Source organism: Aquarana catesbeiana, linkage group LG13, assembly GCF_042186555.1.
Source record: "Aquarana catesbeiana isolate 2022-GZ linkage group LG13, ASM4218655v1, whole genome shotgun sequence".
NCBI lineage: Eukaryota > Metazoa > Chordata > Amphibia > Anura > Ranidae > Aquarana > Aquarana catesbeiana.
The window spans coordinates 167,827,850-167,848,174 of NC_133336.1; the positions used below are offsets into that span (position 1 = coordinate 167,827,850).

Consider the following 20,325-nt stretch of genomic DNA (forward strand, 5'->3'; position numbering starts at 1 on the left):
CATTCTTGAAATTCTACACACACCCTGCTCTCGGCCAGGCTCATCATTTAGAATCATTACGTTACAAGTCAGTCTACTGGGACCCTGCATATATCACTGCCATTTGACCAGATCAGGGCAACCTTTATCAGCGTGATTTTATGTCTTTGAATCCCACAGTTTATTTTTATTATTATAGGGCCCTATATGTACCTTGTTATCAACCGCGGGCATATCACGCATTATTTCAGGTCACATTGCTCTATATTTCACCTGTATTATTCCGGCTTATTATAGAGAGCTTCATCCACTTCACCGGCATATTATAGAGAGTCTCATCATATTTATATATTTTGTTCACATATAGTTTCATTACATTCACTCTTCACATTTACTTTGCACGTTGTCTGAATATTTTTATCAATATATTTTCTCTTTTTTTAATGAGAAATATTTTTTACACATTTTTTCCTTTCACTTAATAGTAACCCCTTTTTTTTGATACTTATCACCTTTCATATATACACGTTATAGAAGTACATTTATTATTATTATTATATACACGTTTATTGATAGGATTCACTATATATATATATATATATATATATATATATATATATATATATATATATATATATATATATATATATATATATATATATATATATACACACATATATTTTTTGCCTACACATGTACATATACACATCTTTTTTCACATTCTTTGTCATCTACTTACATGTCACGGTTTTGAAAACATTTCTCAATCAGTTAACACACCAAATAGCCAGCAGATGCCGAGACCTCATTAAATTGGCTTCCAGCTGAGTCTCAATGACCATCTAATTGGGCAATCATGTGATACTCCATTGAGCTATATAAGAGTTTGTCTTTTTAATATTTGTTAGCTATGAGTAAGCACTCAGTCCTGAGTGCGAAACGCGTCAGCTTACCTGTACTTTCTGCATGACAGTCTTGTTGTTTTGATGATCCCATTTTTTCAATAAAGTGAAGTTTTTTGACTACATCCAGTGTGCGGCATCCAAATCTTCTCCTCCACTCAAGCCTCCTGTGACACTGCACGTGGAAGCTCCCACTCGCTCTAGCACTCTGCAAGTGCTCCAACATTTTTCATGCAAGTTTTTAGTGTTGTTTTATACTTATATACTATATAAATTCCTAATATGTTTAAAGGATTGGCTTGGCGCTCCTCTCTCCTTTTGCTTTCCTTTTGTTCACAGTGATCAGGTTCCCCAGCCCATGCCTGAAGCAGCCTCGCTCCCTTTACAGTCTCCATTTAGAGACTCATTGTTAGGGGTTCATCCTCCAGAACTTTCAATCCACTCACCATTCACATGGTTGCACCTTCACGTATCAGCATGCAGATGCATGCCTTTTCATTTAAATTTTAAACTTTAATCTTTTTCATCAGATAGTTTAGTGCTGAACATTATACCAATATTGTGTATGTGTTTCCTCCTAATGTCCCTTCACAGTTCCCCCTTTCTTTTATACCAGTGCCCTTCACAGCCTCCTCCTTTCTTGTATATCAGTGCCCTTCACAGCCCCCTCCTTTCTTGTATACCAGTTCCCTTCACAGTTCCCCCTTTCTTTTATACCAGTGCCTTTCACAACCCTCCCCCTTCTTTAATTTCAGTCCTCTAAACGGCCCCCCTTTCTTGTTTTGATCCTGCCCCCAGCCACGCCCCCTGGCATGCTGTGCCTTCTGCCTGCCAGTGGCAGCGGCGGGGGGGAGGAGTTATCATTGGGACATGCTGTCCGCCAATTAGTGACGCCTGTTATAAATTATATGTAGTTATTCTTAAAGGGTAATATTTTTGTGTAAGTCAGTAGGCACAATTCCCAAGGCTAACCTGCAAAGACATAACGTAGATCTTTATTTACAAAAATGTGACAATTATTTTCAATAAAATGTGAAAACATACTTTAAAGTGATTGTAAAGTCTTACGTTTTAATTTTTTTTTAAATAACAAAATGGTTTATACTTACCTGCCCTGTACAATGAAATTGCACAGAGCAACCCTAAGCCTCATCTTCTCGGGTCCCCGACCAGCACTCCTTGCTCCTCCACTTCTCAGTGTGTTACCATAGTAAGCTGCTTCCTATTGTGGTTCATCAAGGTGCTTGAACCTGAGCCCCGCTGCCTATGTCAATTGACAAAGACAGTGAGGACGGCCCCACCCCTGCTCTTCGTCACTAGGTTTGACTGACAAAAACGGGAAAAAGTATGACCACTGTGACAAGAGTTAAATTTTGGCCTCATTCACATAGGAGAACCTATCCTTACACCTATGCAAGAGGTCATCTTTGCCCACACAGGATGCACAGGTGTTCTATGCATCCATGTGCAAACAGTCCCATTAATGTCTTTTGGGGCACAGTAGTTGAACTGGTCCCAGTTCAGCAGCCGTGTGGGTTCTGGTACATTTCCTGAAATGCCAATACTATGCGTTCAGGGACAGGCATCCACAAATTGTCAAATTGGGACCAGCAGCTGTGTATGTGTATACTGTGTATGTATGTATATGTATATATATATATATATATATATATATATATATATATATATATATATATATATATATATATATATATATATATATATATAAAGTTTTAAAACACAGCTCCCAATTTTCACTCATTCAGAGGAACTGTCCCTCTTTTTAGAGCCAAATCTTGTTTGTCCCTCCTTTTTCCTCAGTTGTTCCTCCTTTGACAGACCATTATTAAAATATATATATATATTATTGAACTAAAAAAGTTCCCTACTGCACTAAACCGTTCATCCAACCTTTAAATTATGGCTTTTGAGGGGGCGTGGCTAGCTCTGGAGCCCTGACAGAGACACCAGCGTCTGACAGAGACACAGAGCACCGCTCGTACATACTCGAGCTCAACGCAGCTTCCCGACATCACCCGCTACCTCCAGGAAATGTCAAGGAAGTGACAGGGGGACTCCAAGCTCAAGAAATTAACAGCCTACTTCCACTGGCCTGTAAGTGGAGGAGGTCAAGATGGCGCCGGCTGCTCAGCCCCCTCCTCCACACCTTGCAGTAATCATTATTCTGACTTGCTAGATGCCGATGGAAGTGCTGGGAGATCCACTCCCAGAAGCTCTTCTCCTCACCACAGCCCTCCCTGCTCAAGCCCAGTCAAAGCCAGGATGAGACTGGACACAGCAGCTGCAGACACAGGGGTGAGTCATGAGATATCCCCAGTCATAGAGCACACAGAGCTCCAATCCCCCATAGCCAGCATTGCCACCTCCAATCAGTATGTACTGGACACACAGTTGAAAGAGATGCTTCTCTCCTTACACCACTCCCTGCATGCTGAGTTTACTAATATCACCTATAAATTCTCAAAAGAGCTGTCCTTGATGGACGACAGAGTTAACCAGGTAGAACATGCAATTACAGACATTACCCCTACAGTTAATGATATAATTGACACAAACGAGGAAGGTGAAGAAGAAAGGCACTGGATGTGCGTAAAAATCGCAGACCTAAAAGATCGCTTAAGGCGAAAAAAACTAAAATTAAGGGGGGTGTCTGAAAATGTGCCTCACGCAATACGTCAAAAAGCTCTTTAATTCACTGGTGCCAGAGTTAACTCCTTTGGATCTCACAATAGATTGTATACACCGTATACCTAAACCCTCTTTCCTGCCCAACAAAGTTCCCAGAGATGTGCTCATGAGGGTGCACTTCTTCTCTACCAAAGAGCAAATACTGTGAAAGTCACGCTCATTAGGGAAACTCCCTGATCCCTATGCAAACATTCAAATTTATGCTGACCTCTACAAATATACCCTGGCTCTACGCAGGCAGCTAAATATGGTACCAAAACACTCCGTAACAACAACATAACATATAAATGGAAACACCCCACCAAACTAATTGTGGAACACAATGGAGCTTCATTTACCAGTACATCTTTAGAGAAGGGTCTCTCACTGCTTGGGGAATGGGGCATCATACCCACTCAAGCCCCCCAATCTGGAGCTTACAAACTGCCTGACAAAATTCCACCACTCTGGTTCAAATCGCAGTCTGGTCCTCGCACCAGAAACCGCTGACACCTAGCTAAAGAAGGTGTTACCACACCCAGCCACTTATTGTCTCTCTTAGTGGCCCCTTGGCCATCACGCTAGTTTCATTTGAACTGTTTCCCCCCACTCTGGATATAGCAGCCCATTGGTTCTATACAAGGCTGTACAGCTATGAAAGTTTTGTTCTTGTACTCTGTTAACACCTTTTTTGTTTCACTCTCCACGCATGAGACCTCAGAAAACTACCTAAGAGACTACCTTGAAAAACCAACCACCACTACACTCAGCAACCATCCTGAGCTTCACCACTACCTACTGACCTCCACTGAAGGAACACCTGCCTTCTACCTCAGCCAAACTGTGAGTACAATGTATAGCTCAATTAGGGATGAGCTTGATGTTCAGGTTGAACATAAGTTCAACTCGAACATCGGATGTTCAGAACAGTGAACATTATGGGGCATTCACGGCAAATGTGAGCGATGCGGAACGCCCCATAATGCACTGTGAGATCGCAGTGCATTGCTGTATGATGATTGGCCAAAGCATGCACCTGACCTGCATGCTTTGGCCAATCATAGCGCACTCTGCTGAGAGAGCCATAATTGGCCAAAGGCCAAGGGTGCCTTTGGCCAATCATAGCTCAGGGGGACTAAGTCCATGCCCCACACTATTTAAGGCTGCTTACACAGCGGCTGTGTGTAGAGTTGTTGGCGTGGACAGAGAGATAGCTTGAGTTAGATTAAGCAGGCAGATTATTCAGTTAGTGGCAGTGTATTTGATATATATACTGACAGTCTAATGTGTGTGTGTGTGTGTGTATATATATATATATATATATATATATATATGTAGCAATAACTCTCGGTGGAGCTGCTGGCTTAAAGCGGGCTTGTTACCTTCACTCTCCTTCCCTCTGTTTCACCGGCACCGGGTCTAGGGTTCCGTTGAGTTTACCTCCAGACGATACAAGCACCAACACTTGAGTACATTTTCAATGCTTTATTGAACAATTAACGAAGGAAGTAGCAGGAAAGAGGCAGAAGGGAAACTGCAGGGAAAGCTCAAATACCTTTCTGTAGGATTCTTGACAAATGTCCTTTAAAGTTGAATATTTCAGTAGAATGCACTCCCCTCGTGGGACACACTCTTTGCTTGCCTGGATAGGCCTCTCTCACTTGCCTAGCAGCCAGTACGTAGCAAGAACAAAAGTCTCTGCCACAGATTTGCTTGGGATGAACCCGTACGATCCTCTGCCACAGGATGTATTGGTTTTGTGGTGAATGTCAGTCACAGTGCTTGAACCTTTAAGACAAACCCGGCAACACTATGATGTAAAGTTACTTTAGGATACGTCCTCCAACCGAGTCACCAGGCCCCTCTCCAGACCAGCACTCTGCATGATCCTTCCATGACAGGTCCCCCTGGGATCTCTTCAGTTGTCCAGCTTCTTCACTCTGGATAGACAGCTCAGGACCATTCCTCGGCTGCTGTGGTAGGCCCCAGACAAGCTTCTGGGCCCACCCATGTGCCGCAGCGACGCGGGCCTCTGGAACGGAGGACCACGAGGTAGCACTCTAACGCATACCTGTCGGCCAGGAGTTCCAGCAGGTGGCTGTAAAACGACCCTAAAACATGGTGTCTGTCCCATAAATACCCTCTCCCAGAATCCCACTCGGAGGACCACCTCCACCGAGTTGTCTCCGGGACAGAAGAGCATCCATACACTTTGACACGTTGCCTTTCCAACACTAGCCAATAGTAACAACGACACCCGTCGGCAAATCTAACTTCCCCTAACGAGCAATTTACTAAATTTACCTATCAGATGGTAGATCGCAAATCTACCAGCACTACATATATATATATATATATATATATTTATTTATTCTGCATTTAGCATAGACTTTATATTCAGTGTTTACTCAATATTCAGTCAGTGCAGGCAGTGTATTAATATATATATATATATATATATATTCTGCATCCAGTGTAGCCTATATCTACAGTGCATTCTGTGGTGTACTGTTTCTAATACACTTCAGGTGGTGTACACAGTATCTAATACAGTGTGTACAGTTTCTGGTGGTGTACACAGTATACAATACAATGCAGCCATTGTACAGTTTCTAATACAGTGCAGGCAGTGTACACAGTATCTAATACAGTGTGTGTACAGTTTCTACTACACTTCTGGTGGTGTACACAGTATACAATACAGTTCATGTTCGAGTCGCTAGAGGAAAGCCATTACTACGCAAATGCCACAAAGTATCCTGCTTACAATACGCCAAACAGCACAGAGACAAGCCTCAATCCTTCTGGCACAATGTCATTTGGAGTGAGACCAAAATTGAGCTTTTTGGCCACAACCATAAACACTACATTTGGAGAAGAGTCAAGAAGGCCTATGATGAAAGGTACACCATCCTACTGTGAAACACGGAGGTGGATCGTGGATGTTTTGGGGATGTGTCAGCTACAAACAGGAAATTTGTCAAAATTGATGGCAAGATAAATTTATTATGTTATCAAAAAATACTGGAGGAATATTTGCATTCATCAGCCAGGAAGTTGAGCATGGGACATACTTGGACGATCCAACATGACAATGAGCCAAAACACAAGGCCAAGTCGACCTGTCATTGGCTACAGCAGAATAAAGTGAAGTTTCTGGAGTGGCCATCTCAGTCTCCTGACCTCAATATCATTGAGCCACTCTGGGGAGATCTCAAACGTGCAGTTCAAGCAAGACAGCCCAAGAATTTACAGGAACTCCAAGAGGAATGGGCAGCTTTACCATCTGAGAACCACCATCTCATCCACAAATACCACAAAAGACTTCAAGCTGTCATTGATGTTAAAGGGGGCAATACACGGTATTAAGAACTGGGGTATGTAAAAGGGGCCAATACGCGGTATTAAGAACTGGGGTGTGTAAACTTTTAATCAAGGTCATTTGGGTAGTTTCTGTTATGTTTATGATTTAAAAAGAGTAAACACAGTTGATTGATAATATATGGCTTCAGCCAAACACTAACCATGAGAGAAAGAAAAGTTTTTGTGTTATCATTCATATTCTCTGAATAATGGCCAAGAAATCATAACTTCTGCCAGGGTATGTAAACTTATGAGCACAACTGTAAATAATCTATATTGTGTAGATTGTGTTGTGCTCATGCTGAGTCAAAGTTTTATTTTGCATGTTTAATTACTGAATCCTCGTGTATAAATGCTCCTCCCAGTTCAGTAAAGCAAAGCTTACCTGTTTGTGTCCATTCCACATAATCTTGTTTTCATCAATCTGCAGTTTACTGCCTTCTGGAGCACGTTCATCATATTTGCCAACATAGACATACTGATTGCTACCATTGGGATAAAGCCACCAATTAAGAATATCTATGGAAATTGGAATATCCCCATTCTTATCAAAAAATACTTGTTCTCCTGCAGTATTTTTGAAATGTACTTTTTTAACATAATGAAGTAGCTGTAAGAAATTAAACATGAAAATGTTATTTTAATTTACAAAAAGTTGACGTAGAAGCTAAAATACACCTAATGCTAATTCATAAAATCCCAAACAAGCATGGCAATGTAAATCCAAAAGTTGTTTTCAAACTTGTCAAATCTGCAGCTTTGATTATAGCCAAATTCTGGGCTAAATATGATCCTTCCCTCCCTCTCCTAACCTATCCTGCTAGTGTTTGTACTATTCTTACCTTTTGAAGCCAGATATACTCACCTAGGAGCCTCCTCTAGGACCCTCAATGCTGCCATTTAGATAAATGTGCCAGCTGATGAGAGTGAGTGAAAATGAAAATCAGCTTCTGAATGAGGAAAGCCAAGGTCATGGGTGGGGCCAGGTGTGGGGAACCGCTGATCCAAGTGTCCTTGCAGTTCATTGAATACTACAAGCCATCTGTCACAGTGGCAGACAGGACGTGTACTGTAGTTCATTCACTCACAGAACTTTGTAATTGAATGACGAGACTGTATGGGTGTAGCCCCACACAGCAGCACTCTTTTAATTTTGTGACAGTGGGTGAAAGTGCCTTTAAGATGTTTTCTTATATTATGCATACTGTAGCTTTAGAGCCATTTTGACATGTGATACCAATGACCTTGGCTTTGCTAATTCAGAAGTTGATTTTCATTTTCACTCACTCTTATGAACTGGCACATTTATTTAGACTGAAAAGGGACTCACATCTTAGAAAATGTATATACAGTGCCTTGAAAACATATTCATACCCCTTGAAAAAGTTCACATTTTGCCCATGGGCCTCTTGGCTGCTTCTCTGATTAATGCTCTCCTTGCCCGGCCTGTCAGTTTAGGTGGATGGCCATGTCTTGGTAGGTTTGCAATTGTGCCATATTCTTTCAATTGTCAGATGATGGATTGAACAGTGCTCAGTGAGATGTTCAAAGCTTGGGATATTTTTTTTATAACCTAACCCTGCTTTAAACGTCTCCACAACTTCATCCCTGACCTGTCTCGTGTGTTCCTTGGCCTTTATGATGCTGGTCACTAAGGTTCTCTAACAAACTTCTGAGGGCTTCACAAAACAGCTGTATTTATACTGAGATTAAATTAAATTACACACAGGTGGACTCTATTTACTAATTAGGTGACTTCTGAAGGCAATTGGTTCCACTAGATTTTAGTTGGGGGTATCAGAGTAAAGGGGGCTGAATACAAATGCACACCACACTTTTCACATATTTAAAGAGGAGCAGGGAAAGTGGGATTATCGCGGTGCCATAAACAAATTAGAACACAATTACTGTAAAATTGTATTTTTATTAGTAGGAAAATCTAAAAAGTATATATAATTAATACATATACATTGTGAGCAAATAAGTCAAAACAATATATACTCTGCAATTTTAAATATTGACCGACACCAAGGATGTTGAAAGGTGAACGATAGTCAATTCATCCCAACTAGTTTTGCCAATACAGTGGCTTCATCAGGGGAATAAACAATTAATACAAAGAGGTAAAAAAACTAAAGGGAAAGACAAAAAGGAAATGTATTAATGATAAAGCTCAGACACAGAACAAGCACCCCCAAGCAGCTGGGGACAGTGGTGGAGCCCAGCCCTCTAATTGGCTACGGGGACCCAGAAGGGTGCCTAGAAAAGCTGAAAATTAACATATTGGTGATGAATATTAAATTATTCATTAATTAATCATATAGGCTAAGCCTCAATTACATACCCTGATTGAACACAAAAGAAACACACGGAAATGCGCTGGATAAAAGACGATACGATGCTTGAGTGTAGGGGTCAGATAATGTATACGTGACCCAGGAAACTAGAAGCAATATAGTGCATAATGGTAGGCTTTTTTTAATAAACAGGCACAGATTGTTAGGATATAAATTAGTTATATATGTATAAGCGCTTACCATAAAAATGCAGATGCCAATGAAGGTAATAGACAACATGCATGGGGTCCTGCCGTTGTGGCTTGGCTGTGTCTGATTAAGGTAATACTATCTCCTCTCTCACACTAGGAAGGAGTTTTTTATCTCCTCCATTTATATCTAGCTTTATGTTGCATGGTAGTCTGTATGTTGACCATATATGTATTGAATTCATACTTAGATAACTAAGTTTGTTGGACTCCTTTGGAGGCTTTTCTTGTGAGGCTCTCGTGTTCAGCTTCCCTAACTACTGCAAGAGGAGCCAAGTGGAGTGCAGCTGAAATTATTTCATGTTTTCAATGGAGATGAACTATGATGGACAGTCTTGAGGGGAACTGTGGGTCTGTGGATGTAGCTACACACCCATCCACACTATCTTGCTGTCTATTTAACCTGGGTTCATCCCATCAGGTATTGTCTAAGAAACAGCTAGTGTTCATAGCACCGGGTCCCCTAGTGACTTTGTATTTACAAATGGAGAAGATACCTAGTGTATCCCCAGTGCTTTTTTGTGAAAAGATTCCTAGTGTGCTCCCAGTGCTTCCTTGAGTCCCTGTCTTCCTGGGAAGATTCCTAATTTACCCCTAAGGCTTCCTAGATCCCAGACTTTCCAAGAAGATTTTGACAGACCCCAAGACTCCAAGTGTCCCTGACTTTCTGAGAGACCCCTAGTGACCTTGAAATTCCTAGTGATCCTGTAGTTGGATCCCTTTGTTCCTAGTGTCTGTAAGCATCATCTAGTGTGATCTCTGTACCCCAAGTCTTCTCAGTGTGTTTCTGCTTGCACCTGTTGTGTCCTTTGAGCATTCCAGTGCCCTTGTGCCTTATATTACTATCAGGGACCATGAATCAGACCGAGACAGAAGTATAGTTATATCACACTTGTTTAATAATAATAAAATAAACAGAGTAAGCGTAGTCAAAACAAGTCAGAGTTCAGTAACCGGATTGGGTAGTCAGCCAAGCAAATGTCAGAGAGCCAGAGATAAACATAGTAGTACAGCAAGCAGGATCAGGAGCCAGAAGAAATGCCAGCCGAGCAAGTCTTCAACAGGAATGCAGAAGAAAGTCTCTGTGATGTTGACAAAGGCGAAGGCAGAGATCAAGTGAGATGGACGACTTTAAGTAGGCAGGACTGATGAGCAGAATCAACAACAGCTGGGTAACTGTGGAGAGAGATGGGATCTGGCAATTAGCTGACAGCTGAGCGGCCAGCTCAGAGAAGGAAGGGCTGAGCCCAGCCCTGACAGTACCCCCTCCTCAACAACCCCTCCCCCTTGGAGGAACACTGGGCTTGAGGGGAAAATGTCTATGGAAAGAACGGAGGAGGACAGGGGCATGTACGTCCGAGAATGAGACCCAAGAGCGTTCCTCCGAACCGTACCCCCTTCCAATTCACCAGGTACTGTATGCGCCCACGGAACCTATCGAAGTCAACAATGGATTGTACTTCATACTCCTCATGGTTCTCAACCTGTATAGGGTGAGGATGTGGCACTGAGGTGGTAAAGCGATTGCAGGCCAAAGGTTTCAATAAGGAGACATGAAACACATTTGAGATGGGCATACTAGGAGGAAGGTCCAACGCGTAGGCCACTGGGTTAATCCTGCGAAGGATACAGAAAGGCCCAATAAACTGAAGTGCAAACTTCAAAGAAGGAACACGAAGTCGGAGGTTGCGAGACGACAGCCAGACTCTGTCCCCAACCTGGTAAGAAGGTGCAGGCAGGCATCTGCGGTCAGCATGGAGTCTGTACCTATCATTAGCATGTTGCAAAGCCTCCTAAACTTGTGCCCAAGTGGAACGAAGACCTCGGAGATGCTCCTCTAACGCAGCAATGCTCTGCGGAACAAACGAGTCAGGCAATATGGAAGGTTGGAATCCATAATTCGCTATAAACGTGGATAATTGGGAAGCAGAATTAAAGGCACTGTTGTGAGCAAACTCTGCCCATGGTAATAGGTTTGAATAGTTGTTATGATGGTCAGAAATATAGCAACGTAAAAATTGCTCCAAGGACTGATTGGCTCGTTCTGCAGCCCCATTAGACTGTGGGTGATACGCAGAGGAAAAAGCAGGCTGAATTCCCAACTGTGCACGAAAGGCTCGCCAGAACTGGGACACAAACTGACTACCCCTGTCCGAGAGAATCACCTTGGATAGCCCATGTAAGCAAAAGATCTCCTGAGCAAAAATGCAACTCAGTTCCTTAGAAGTGGGCAGCTTCATAAGTGGAATACAATGACACATCTTTGAGAACTGGTCAACCACCATAAGGATAACAGTGTTGCCTTAGGAGTTGGGTAACTCCACAATGAAATCCATAGACAGGTGGGTCCAGGGCCTCTCTCCATTGGGTATGGGTTGTAGGAGGCCCACTGGAAGGTGTCGTGGAGTCTTACTCTGAGAACACACGGAACAGGCAGCTACGAAGGCAGTTACATCAGCACGTGGACTAGGCCACTGGAATTGTTAGGAAATGGCCCAAACGAGTTGATTCTTCCCAGGGTGGCCAGCTGCCTTGGGAGAATGCTAAGTCTGGAACATGACAGTACTCATTGTTCCTCATATGTATCCTTAAACTGTGTTCATGTAAGCTCAGCATCCCACTGCTGTACGATACACCTGCTTTCCTGTGAGCCATGCACCCCAGTTTTGTAAGTGTCTCTTACTAGTATTCTGTTACCTACCTGTAAGATCAGCACACCAGTGCTGCAATATACTCCTGCCTTTCTTGTGAGTTCAGTTTTCTGCGCTTTCCAATCTCCTTATCTCTACTCTTCCGTGTACAAGCTGTAGCTTGCATGGGTGTGCTCTCTGAGGACTTCACCATCCAGCGTTTAGGCTGCACAATCCCCAACCATATGTGAAATTCCCCCCTAATGACACCATCAATGAAAAGTGCTCTATGAATGGAGGGTTCACAGATGAAATACTTTTAAATATATTGAAATCATAGCTAGCAACCAGTAAGAGGTATTTTATGTTTGAATAACAACACCTTCACACCATCTAGAAAGGTATAAAGACTGTATAGTATATTATTTCCTTCCAATTGCTAGATTTTTATTTGTTTTTCAGATGGAGCATAAAAGGTGCCAGCATTATATTCTTTTCAGTGCTGCTAGCCTAAATAGAAATTCCTAAAGAAATGTTGAATTTTGGAAGGTTTTGGCATAAAATCCATAACATGTACTGCACAGGTAATGGGACATTTGGGCAGTGAATGCTATTAAGCTTGGGTGATAGGAGGATCTAGTGGCACTGATTGATTTGATAACAAGGTATAAACAGTCTGGCATACTGTCAAGACTACTATTCGATATTTAGCTATGCCTTTGGATGGATGAAAGTAAGTCCATGATAAAAAAGCAAGGCAGGCTAAATACTTTAGAGACAAGTGACAAATTTAAGAGAGTAATGTTTTCTTCTTTGATTGAATGGGCTTACTTACTAAAAAACTGAGTTCGATTCATCAAGTCACCATGACACATTTAACATACTAGAAACCAGACTAACAGAATCCATTTCCTGTTAATTTTAAATAACGTATAACATACCTGCCAGGGTTTATGTGAGAAAATACTTGCACAGGATCCATTCACAAAGGGTCCTCGTTCTGGTACACAGGATTGCATTTCATGTAAAGCATGAGCAATGGCAAATACTGCATTATGAGTTTTGTAAGTGTATCTAAAGTTGAAAACATCATATATATTGGGATCAATGCTGTCTAATCTTTCTTCACCTGTGCACCAATGCCTTCCATCTGCAGATGTATTTGAAAATGTATTATTAAAAGGATAGTATGGAGCCCAAGCACAACCAAAAGCTTTCTCCCAGAATGTTTTAATAAAGATGTCATCTGGATATTTGGTTGGATGTATACTGTAAAGAAATTCTTTAAAACCCGGAATTTTTCCACTTGATGGTGCCACACCTAGACTGCCATTTAAAGTTGTTAAGATGTCTGGGCGAGGAAAGTCTGAAGTTATTGACCAACTTCCGCAGCCAAGCCACACTTTATCTGTAACATTTTGAAAGGAAGCTTCCTCCATTAAAGGAATAAGATTCTCCATGGTCGAGTATACAACAATGACTGTGGCTTTTGACTTCTTGATAACATCAATGATTCGGTTCACTGATTCTATAGAGTTGTAGATAGGTAGAATTTCAAGGAATGCAACGCAGCCTCCATTATGTTCTATCTCCTTAGTGAGGAGTTGAGAGCCTGATCTACCTAATTCATTATCTGTAGTTATGATTCCAACCCATGTCCAGTTAAAGTAATTGACCAAATTAGCAATTTCAAGAACTTCATAATTATCATTGGGAATTGTTCTTAGGAAAGATGGGAACTGTATCTTGTCACTAAGGCTTGGGTGTGCTGATGCATAGCTTATCTAATTAGAGAAGAAGAAGTTAAAATATGATGCATATAAATGTATATACAATAAAATAAAGCTTCACAAAGTTTTTGTGTAATAGCTGACTCATGCTTTGACTTGATAAAGGGTCAGACCTGAAATGTTGCAATGATTTAAAGAGCAAAGTTGCTATTGCACTGATATGTGTTGTTTAATATTAATTAACAGAATTCTTAGACAGATCCATTTGTTTGATTTTTGCATGCTTGTTGGTAAGGGTGCTGGGAAAATTTCTATTGTTTGTGATGTGCAAAGCCCTTCCATGTGCACCTTACTGCAAAGACTAGTTATAGATTGGGACGCTTGCCATTTAGCTGTACAGTTTGTTTGCTGGATTTGGTGTGGGGGCACATTGGATGTCTTTAGCTGACATTGTGCTCTTGCTTGGTAATCAAAATGTCCCTGTGTCTTTAAAGTGGAAGTAAACCCTCCTATCGTTTTCAGCCAAGGAAGCTGCGATCTTGCCTCTGTTTAATCTACAACTGCCATGATGCTGCACATGTGATCCGTTATGACACCGGCCATTGGATGGTTTGACAGTTTGGTTGAGAGCACAACCAATGGGAGTCTTACATTTCCGGCACGTGCCGGAAAGGTAACTGTTTTATGGATGGGTTTACATCCGCTTTAAGGAGGAATGGGCTCCCTCCAGGTAAACCTGTCCTTAATTTATCAACTGCTATATATGCTATATATACTCTCAAATATAGAGTTTGAACTGCAATATGCAGAAGAGCCTTGGCGGGCATGTGGCTTTCACTTATGTGTGCAACTAAACCGTCTGTTTTTAACGTGAATTGTTAGACAGGGTAATTTTTTTTTTTTTTTTTTTGCAGGCTAGCTGGTAAGTGCTGGGAAATGTTATGTTGCTTGTATTTTTTTTATTAATGCAAGCTTTGGAATAAAAAGAGCAATAATTGTGAGTACTATGTGCTGATCTTTTTGAATTACATTGTCATGTCTCCTGTATATACTGTACCTAAGGGGCTAAATTGCACCATGAGGCATCAGAATAGATTGAAGGTAAAGTATTTTGCCTTTTTCTAAGCATAGCACATTTGTTCACACATCTTGTGTAAGAAGTAGAAGTGGGGCACTCTGGTACCTTTTTACATGATCCTAAGGGAAGAAGCCTAGTTCTGGGGAGCACTGTTTCATGAGAGATATGCAGCCCTTCCTCAATACAGAAGCATAACCATGGCATGCCTGACAGCATGTGAAGCAGACCCTGTGGCCAAAAAAGTTACACTTTTTGTGATGCTTGTTGGGGCATGAGCAAGGGAGTTGGCGAGGGTCGGTTTTACATGCAGTCACACATAATGGTTAAAGCACACGTTTTGTTTTTAAATGTTGATTTTAAATAACTTAAAGTGGATGTAAACCCAATTCATGAAATTTGAACTGGGCACATATATCTGTAGTGTTTTCTGATCTCCTTCGAAAAGCACTGAGTCCCGTGTGTTTCTTCTGTCCCGTATTTCTGTTATCAGACTGGTAACTTCTGACTAGGGATGAGCCGAACACCCCCCTGTTCGGTTCGCACCAGAACATGCAAACAGGCAAAAAGTTTGTTCGAACACGCGAACACCGTTAAAGTCTATGGGATATGAACATGAATAATCAAAAGTGCTAATTTTAAAGGCTTATATGCAAGTTATTGTCATAAAAAGTGTTTGGGGACCTGGGTCCTGCCCCAGGGGACATGGATCAATGCAAAAAAAAGTTTTAAAAACGACCGTTTTTTCAGGAGCAGTGATTTTAATAATGCTTAAAGTCAAACAATAAAAGTGTAATATCCCTTTAAATTTCGTAGCTGGGGGGTGTCTATAGTATGCCTGTAAAGGGGCGCATGTTTCCCGTGTTTAGAACAGTCTGACAGCAAAATGACATTTCAAAGAAAAAAAGTCATTTAAAACTACTCGCGGCTATTGCATTGCCGGTCCGACAATACACATAAAAGTTCATTGATAAAAATGGCATGAGAATTCCCCACAGGGGAACCCCGGACCAAATTAAAAAAAAAAAAATGACGTAGGGGTCCCCCTAAATTCCATACCAGGCCCTTCATTTTTTTTTAATAATCAAAATTTTATTCATTTATATAATACATAATACATTAACATTCATACAACGTACTATACCCCTACTTCAACCCGATAAATCCAACAACAAAACACTAATTACCCCATGTATCCCATTTAACCATGGTAAAAAAAAAAAAAAAAAAAAAAAAAAACACACAATTTTCCTCTTTACTAAAATCTCCATCCACCCCCATCCTTATATTACTCCAACTCCCTTCCCCAACCTACAAATGTGATTAACAATATATTAACAATAACTTATACGTGACTTCCCCGAACCATACCACAAAAAAAAGGGAGAAAAAAAAAAAAAAGAAATTCTCAAAACGTGTATTCATATTTATTTAACATTAGTGATTTCCCCCTTATTCTAATTTATATCGTGTATACTACCTCACCCCCCTGAAATTCATAATTGCATAAATTTTGCATATGTGAGAGAGAAAGAGAAAAAAGAAGAAAAAAAAAAAAACACACAATCTTCCTCTTTACTAAAATCTCCATCCACCCCCATCCTTATATTACTTCAACTCCCTTCCCCAACCTACAAATGTGATTAACAATATATTAACAATAACTTATATGTGACTTCCCTGAACCATACCACAAAAAAAGGGAGAGAAAAAAAAAAAAAAAAAAATTCTCAAAACGTGTATTCATATTTATTTAACATTAGTGATTTCCCCCTTATTCTAATTTATATCGTATATACTACCTCACCCCCCTGAAATTCATAATTGCATAATTTGTGCATAAAAGAGAAAAAAAAAAAAGAGTTTTTCCCTTTCCCCCTCCCCCCTCTCCCCCTCCCCCTCCCTAATCTTCTGTGCTTCTTCCCCCCTCATCTTTAATATTACTTTACTCAACTCCTCCCCCAATATCCAAATGTGCTGAATTAAATTTATAAAGTAAGTTTCCCCTTCATTCAATACGTGTCTTAAATCACTATAAACAATAAATTGTGCCTTCTTCCTTCCCCCCTTTCTGTATATTATTTTACCTCTACTCTTCCCCCCGATGTGCAGACCTAATGGACTAATTATACAGTGAAATCCCCCTTCTTCTGAATCGTATTCTAAATCATTATAATCATTATAATTCCTATTTAACAAAAAAAAAAAAAAAAAAAAAACCACCCCACCCCTACCCCACATCACCCTCACCACTCAGTGTTAATTAGGGGAATCAGGGTGAATGGAGGACATAAAATAAAAAAAAAAAAAAAAAACCCCTTGGAAAAAATGGGACCATATATCCATACATTATCTTACCCCCCCACCCCCTTTACTTAATTGGCATTGGAGAAGTCATGTTACTGTTTAACTCTTTCTTTCTGGGCTTATCTTATTTCTTAATGACTATACCATTTCTACTTCCATTATCCATTATTATTTCCCTCTTCCATTATCTCCCTGGCGCATTGTTCCCATTTTGCCCATATAGTTTCAAATTTCTTTTTTTGGTTTTTGACCACATGAACCCACCTCTCCGCTTCCTTTATTATGTTAACCTCGTTTCTCCACTCCATGAATGACGGGCTCCGATCCTGCCTCCAGTACTTCGGGATCAGTTTTTTTGCTGCGTTTAATAAATGTGGGGTTATGCTTTCCCTATACTTTTTGACAGATCCAGGGTTCCCATGGAACAAATATTGTATGGGCCCGAATTCCACGGAGTCCATTGTTAGTTTCTCAATCCATGGGGCCACTGATTCCCAAAATGATTTAATTATTGGGCATGTCCACCAAAGGTGGAGAAATGTTCCCCTCTGTCCACACCCCCTCCAACATCTATCGCTAGATGCTGGGTAGATTTGTGCTAGCTTTACTGGTGTCCTATACCATCTTGCCAAGAACTTGTATGCCATCTCTTGCACTTTTGAACTTATAGATGTTGTGAATGTTAACGATATTGCTCTATTAATTTGTTTATCTGTCCATACTTGGCCTAGCTCCCTCTCCCACTCTTTTACAAAGTATGGGGGTGTCCTTTCTTGTTCCCTTAAAATCATTCTATACATTCGAGATAGCATATGTCCAGATTCTGAAGTCTGTACTCACTGCCTCTCAAATGTTGTGAGTGAGCTCATTGGTCTTAATGGTTTAAATTTCTTGAGAAAACTCTTCATTTGATGATGTTTCCATTCTGCCATTCGTATCTTACCGAATTTCATGACCATTTCTGTCAGTGATAGAAGGGTTCCATTGGGAGCAAACTTGCCACATCTAGTATTCCCATCCTGGCCCCATGCCCCCAGACTACCCGTCTCCTCCCCCGGGGGGAACCAAGGAAATCCCTCCAGAGGAGCCAGAGGGGAGGTCTGGGGGGCATATCTACCCTTACCATTCACTCTATCCCATACTTCCAATGAATTCATGGTCATCGGTGATGTCCATTGTGACAACCCCCTCAATGACCCTTGGATCCATGGTGCTCCTGCCAGATTTCTCCCTGCCATTGACATTTCTGCCTGTACCCATGGTTTCCTCTTTAAGTCCTGGCACCAGTCTACTATTCTTACTAGAGTCATGGCCTTGTAGTAGGAAGATATATCCGGGAGTCCTAAGCCTCCCTCACCTCTGCTTCTTTTTAAAATATCATAGGCTAATCTAGGCCTCCTATCATTCCATACAAAGGGCACAAACAGCCTACGCACTTGCCTAAAAAGAGTCACTGGCAACCTGATTGACACTGTGCGCAGTACATAAACCATTCTGGGCAATATGCTCATTTTTATGGCACTGATTCTTCCGAACCAGGTCAGTAATTTACCCTTCCATTGCTTTAGTTCTTCTGTTATTTCTTTCAGTAGTGAGCCATAGTTACGTTCATACAATAGTTCATAGTCTGCGCTAATTTGTACCCCCAAGTATGTCAGTGACTCCTTATTCCATATAAATGGATACATCTCTTTCAATGACCTCTCCATCTCCGCTGATATATTACTAGGAAGTATGACTGATTTCTCAAAATTAATCTTGAAACCAGACACCCCTCCGAATCTCTGTACCTCCGCCATCAGTGCGGCTATAGATGTCTGGGGAGCGGAGAGAAAAAATAGCAGATCATCCGCATATGCTGCTACTTTATGTTCCATATGTCCTATGTATGTCCCCACTATCTCCTCGTTCTTTCTAACTCTGCGTAGAAATGGTTCCATCACTATCGCAAATATCAAAGGGGACAGTGGGCACCCTTGCCTAGTACCGTTTTGTATGTTAAAGCATTCGGATACTGTCCCATTGACCTTAATTCTTCCTCTTGGTTTCCCGTATAGTGACATGATCCATCCTAGCATTTTCCCCTCCAGACCTATCCTACCCAATACTGCTCTCATAAAGCCCCAGTTCACTCTGTCGAAAGCCTTTTCGGCATCCATCGACAGAGTGATACCTGGGGCCCTATCCGGACCATTTCGCATCCAATACAATACATGGAGAGCGCGGATGGTGTTGTCCCTGGCTTCCCGTCCTTTTATAAACCCCGTTTGATCTGGATGTACCAGATCACCTACGTATTCCCGAAGTCTCGAGGCCAAGATTTTTGCCAGCAGTTTTGTATCGGAATTGAGCAGAGAGATAGGCCTATAGTTAGCACACACCTGGGGATCTTTTCCCTCTTTTGGTAATACCGTTATATATGCCAGTAATGCTTCTGGAGAGAGTGGGTTTGCAGCATTAATAGAGTTAAAATAACTGCAAAGTGGTTTTACCAGAACTGGGAGAAATTTCTTATAATATGCGTTTGTCAGCCCATCTGGCCCTGGACTTTTCCCGGAGGGTAGGTCTGCTATCGCTCTGCTCAATTCTTCAACCGTGATTGGACGCTCCATATCCTCGGATATCTCTTTAGGTATTGTAGGCATGACAGCGCTCTCCATGTATTCATCCTATCTCATTCCTCCTTTGTTCCTCACTTTCCCCTCCCTCAGATGGTTCAGTTTTAGCGATGTTATATAGTGCTTCATAAAATTTACCAAATTCTTTAGCTATAGCTTTTGTGTCCAGTATCTTTTTGCCTTGCACTAATAAGCTATGCACGTGTCTAGAATCCTGTTGTTTTTTAAGTTGTTTTGCTAACAGCTTTCCACATTTGTCTCCTTGTTCGTATGCTCTGTTAGCAAAAAACCTGATCTTACTCTTTGCTCTATATTCTAGGCATTGTGAAAGTTCTACTCGTAAGCTTTCCAAACACCTACCATCTGTTTGGTTGAGATTTTCCTTATGCTTTATCTCTAGAGCCTTAATTTTCTCTAGTAGTTCGTCTATCTCTCTTTTACCTTCCTTTTTCTTGTGTGCACCAATGGCGATTAGCTCCCCTCTTACA

General features: G+C 41.2%; 1 protein-coding gene across 1 annotated transcript in view; it reads right to left on the bottom strand.

Annotated features, from left to right (window-relative positions):
- The window catches only part of LOC141117766 (extracellular calcium-sensing receptor-like), a 30,463-nt gene that overhangs the window by 2,884 nt on the left and 7,254 nt on the right, over positions 1 to 20,325 (bottom strand). Inside the window, exons 2-3 of the mRNA XM_073610789.1 lie at positions 13,049 to 13,891; positions 7,318 to 7,542 (exon numbers count right to left, since the gene is read on the bottom strand). Of these exons, the coding sequence (XP_073466890.1) occupies positions 7,318 to 7,542; positions 13,049 to 13,891 (1,068 nt within the window). The remainder of the gene's footprint in view (positions 1 to 7,317; positions 7,543 to 13,048; positions 13,892 to 20,325) is intronic.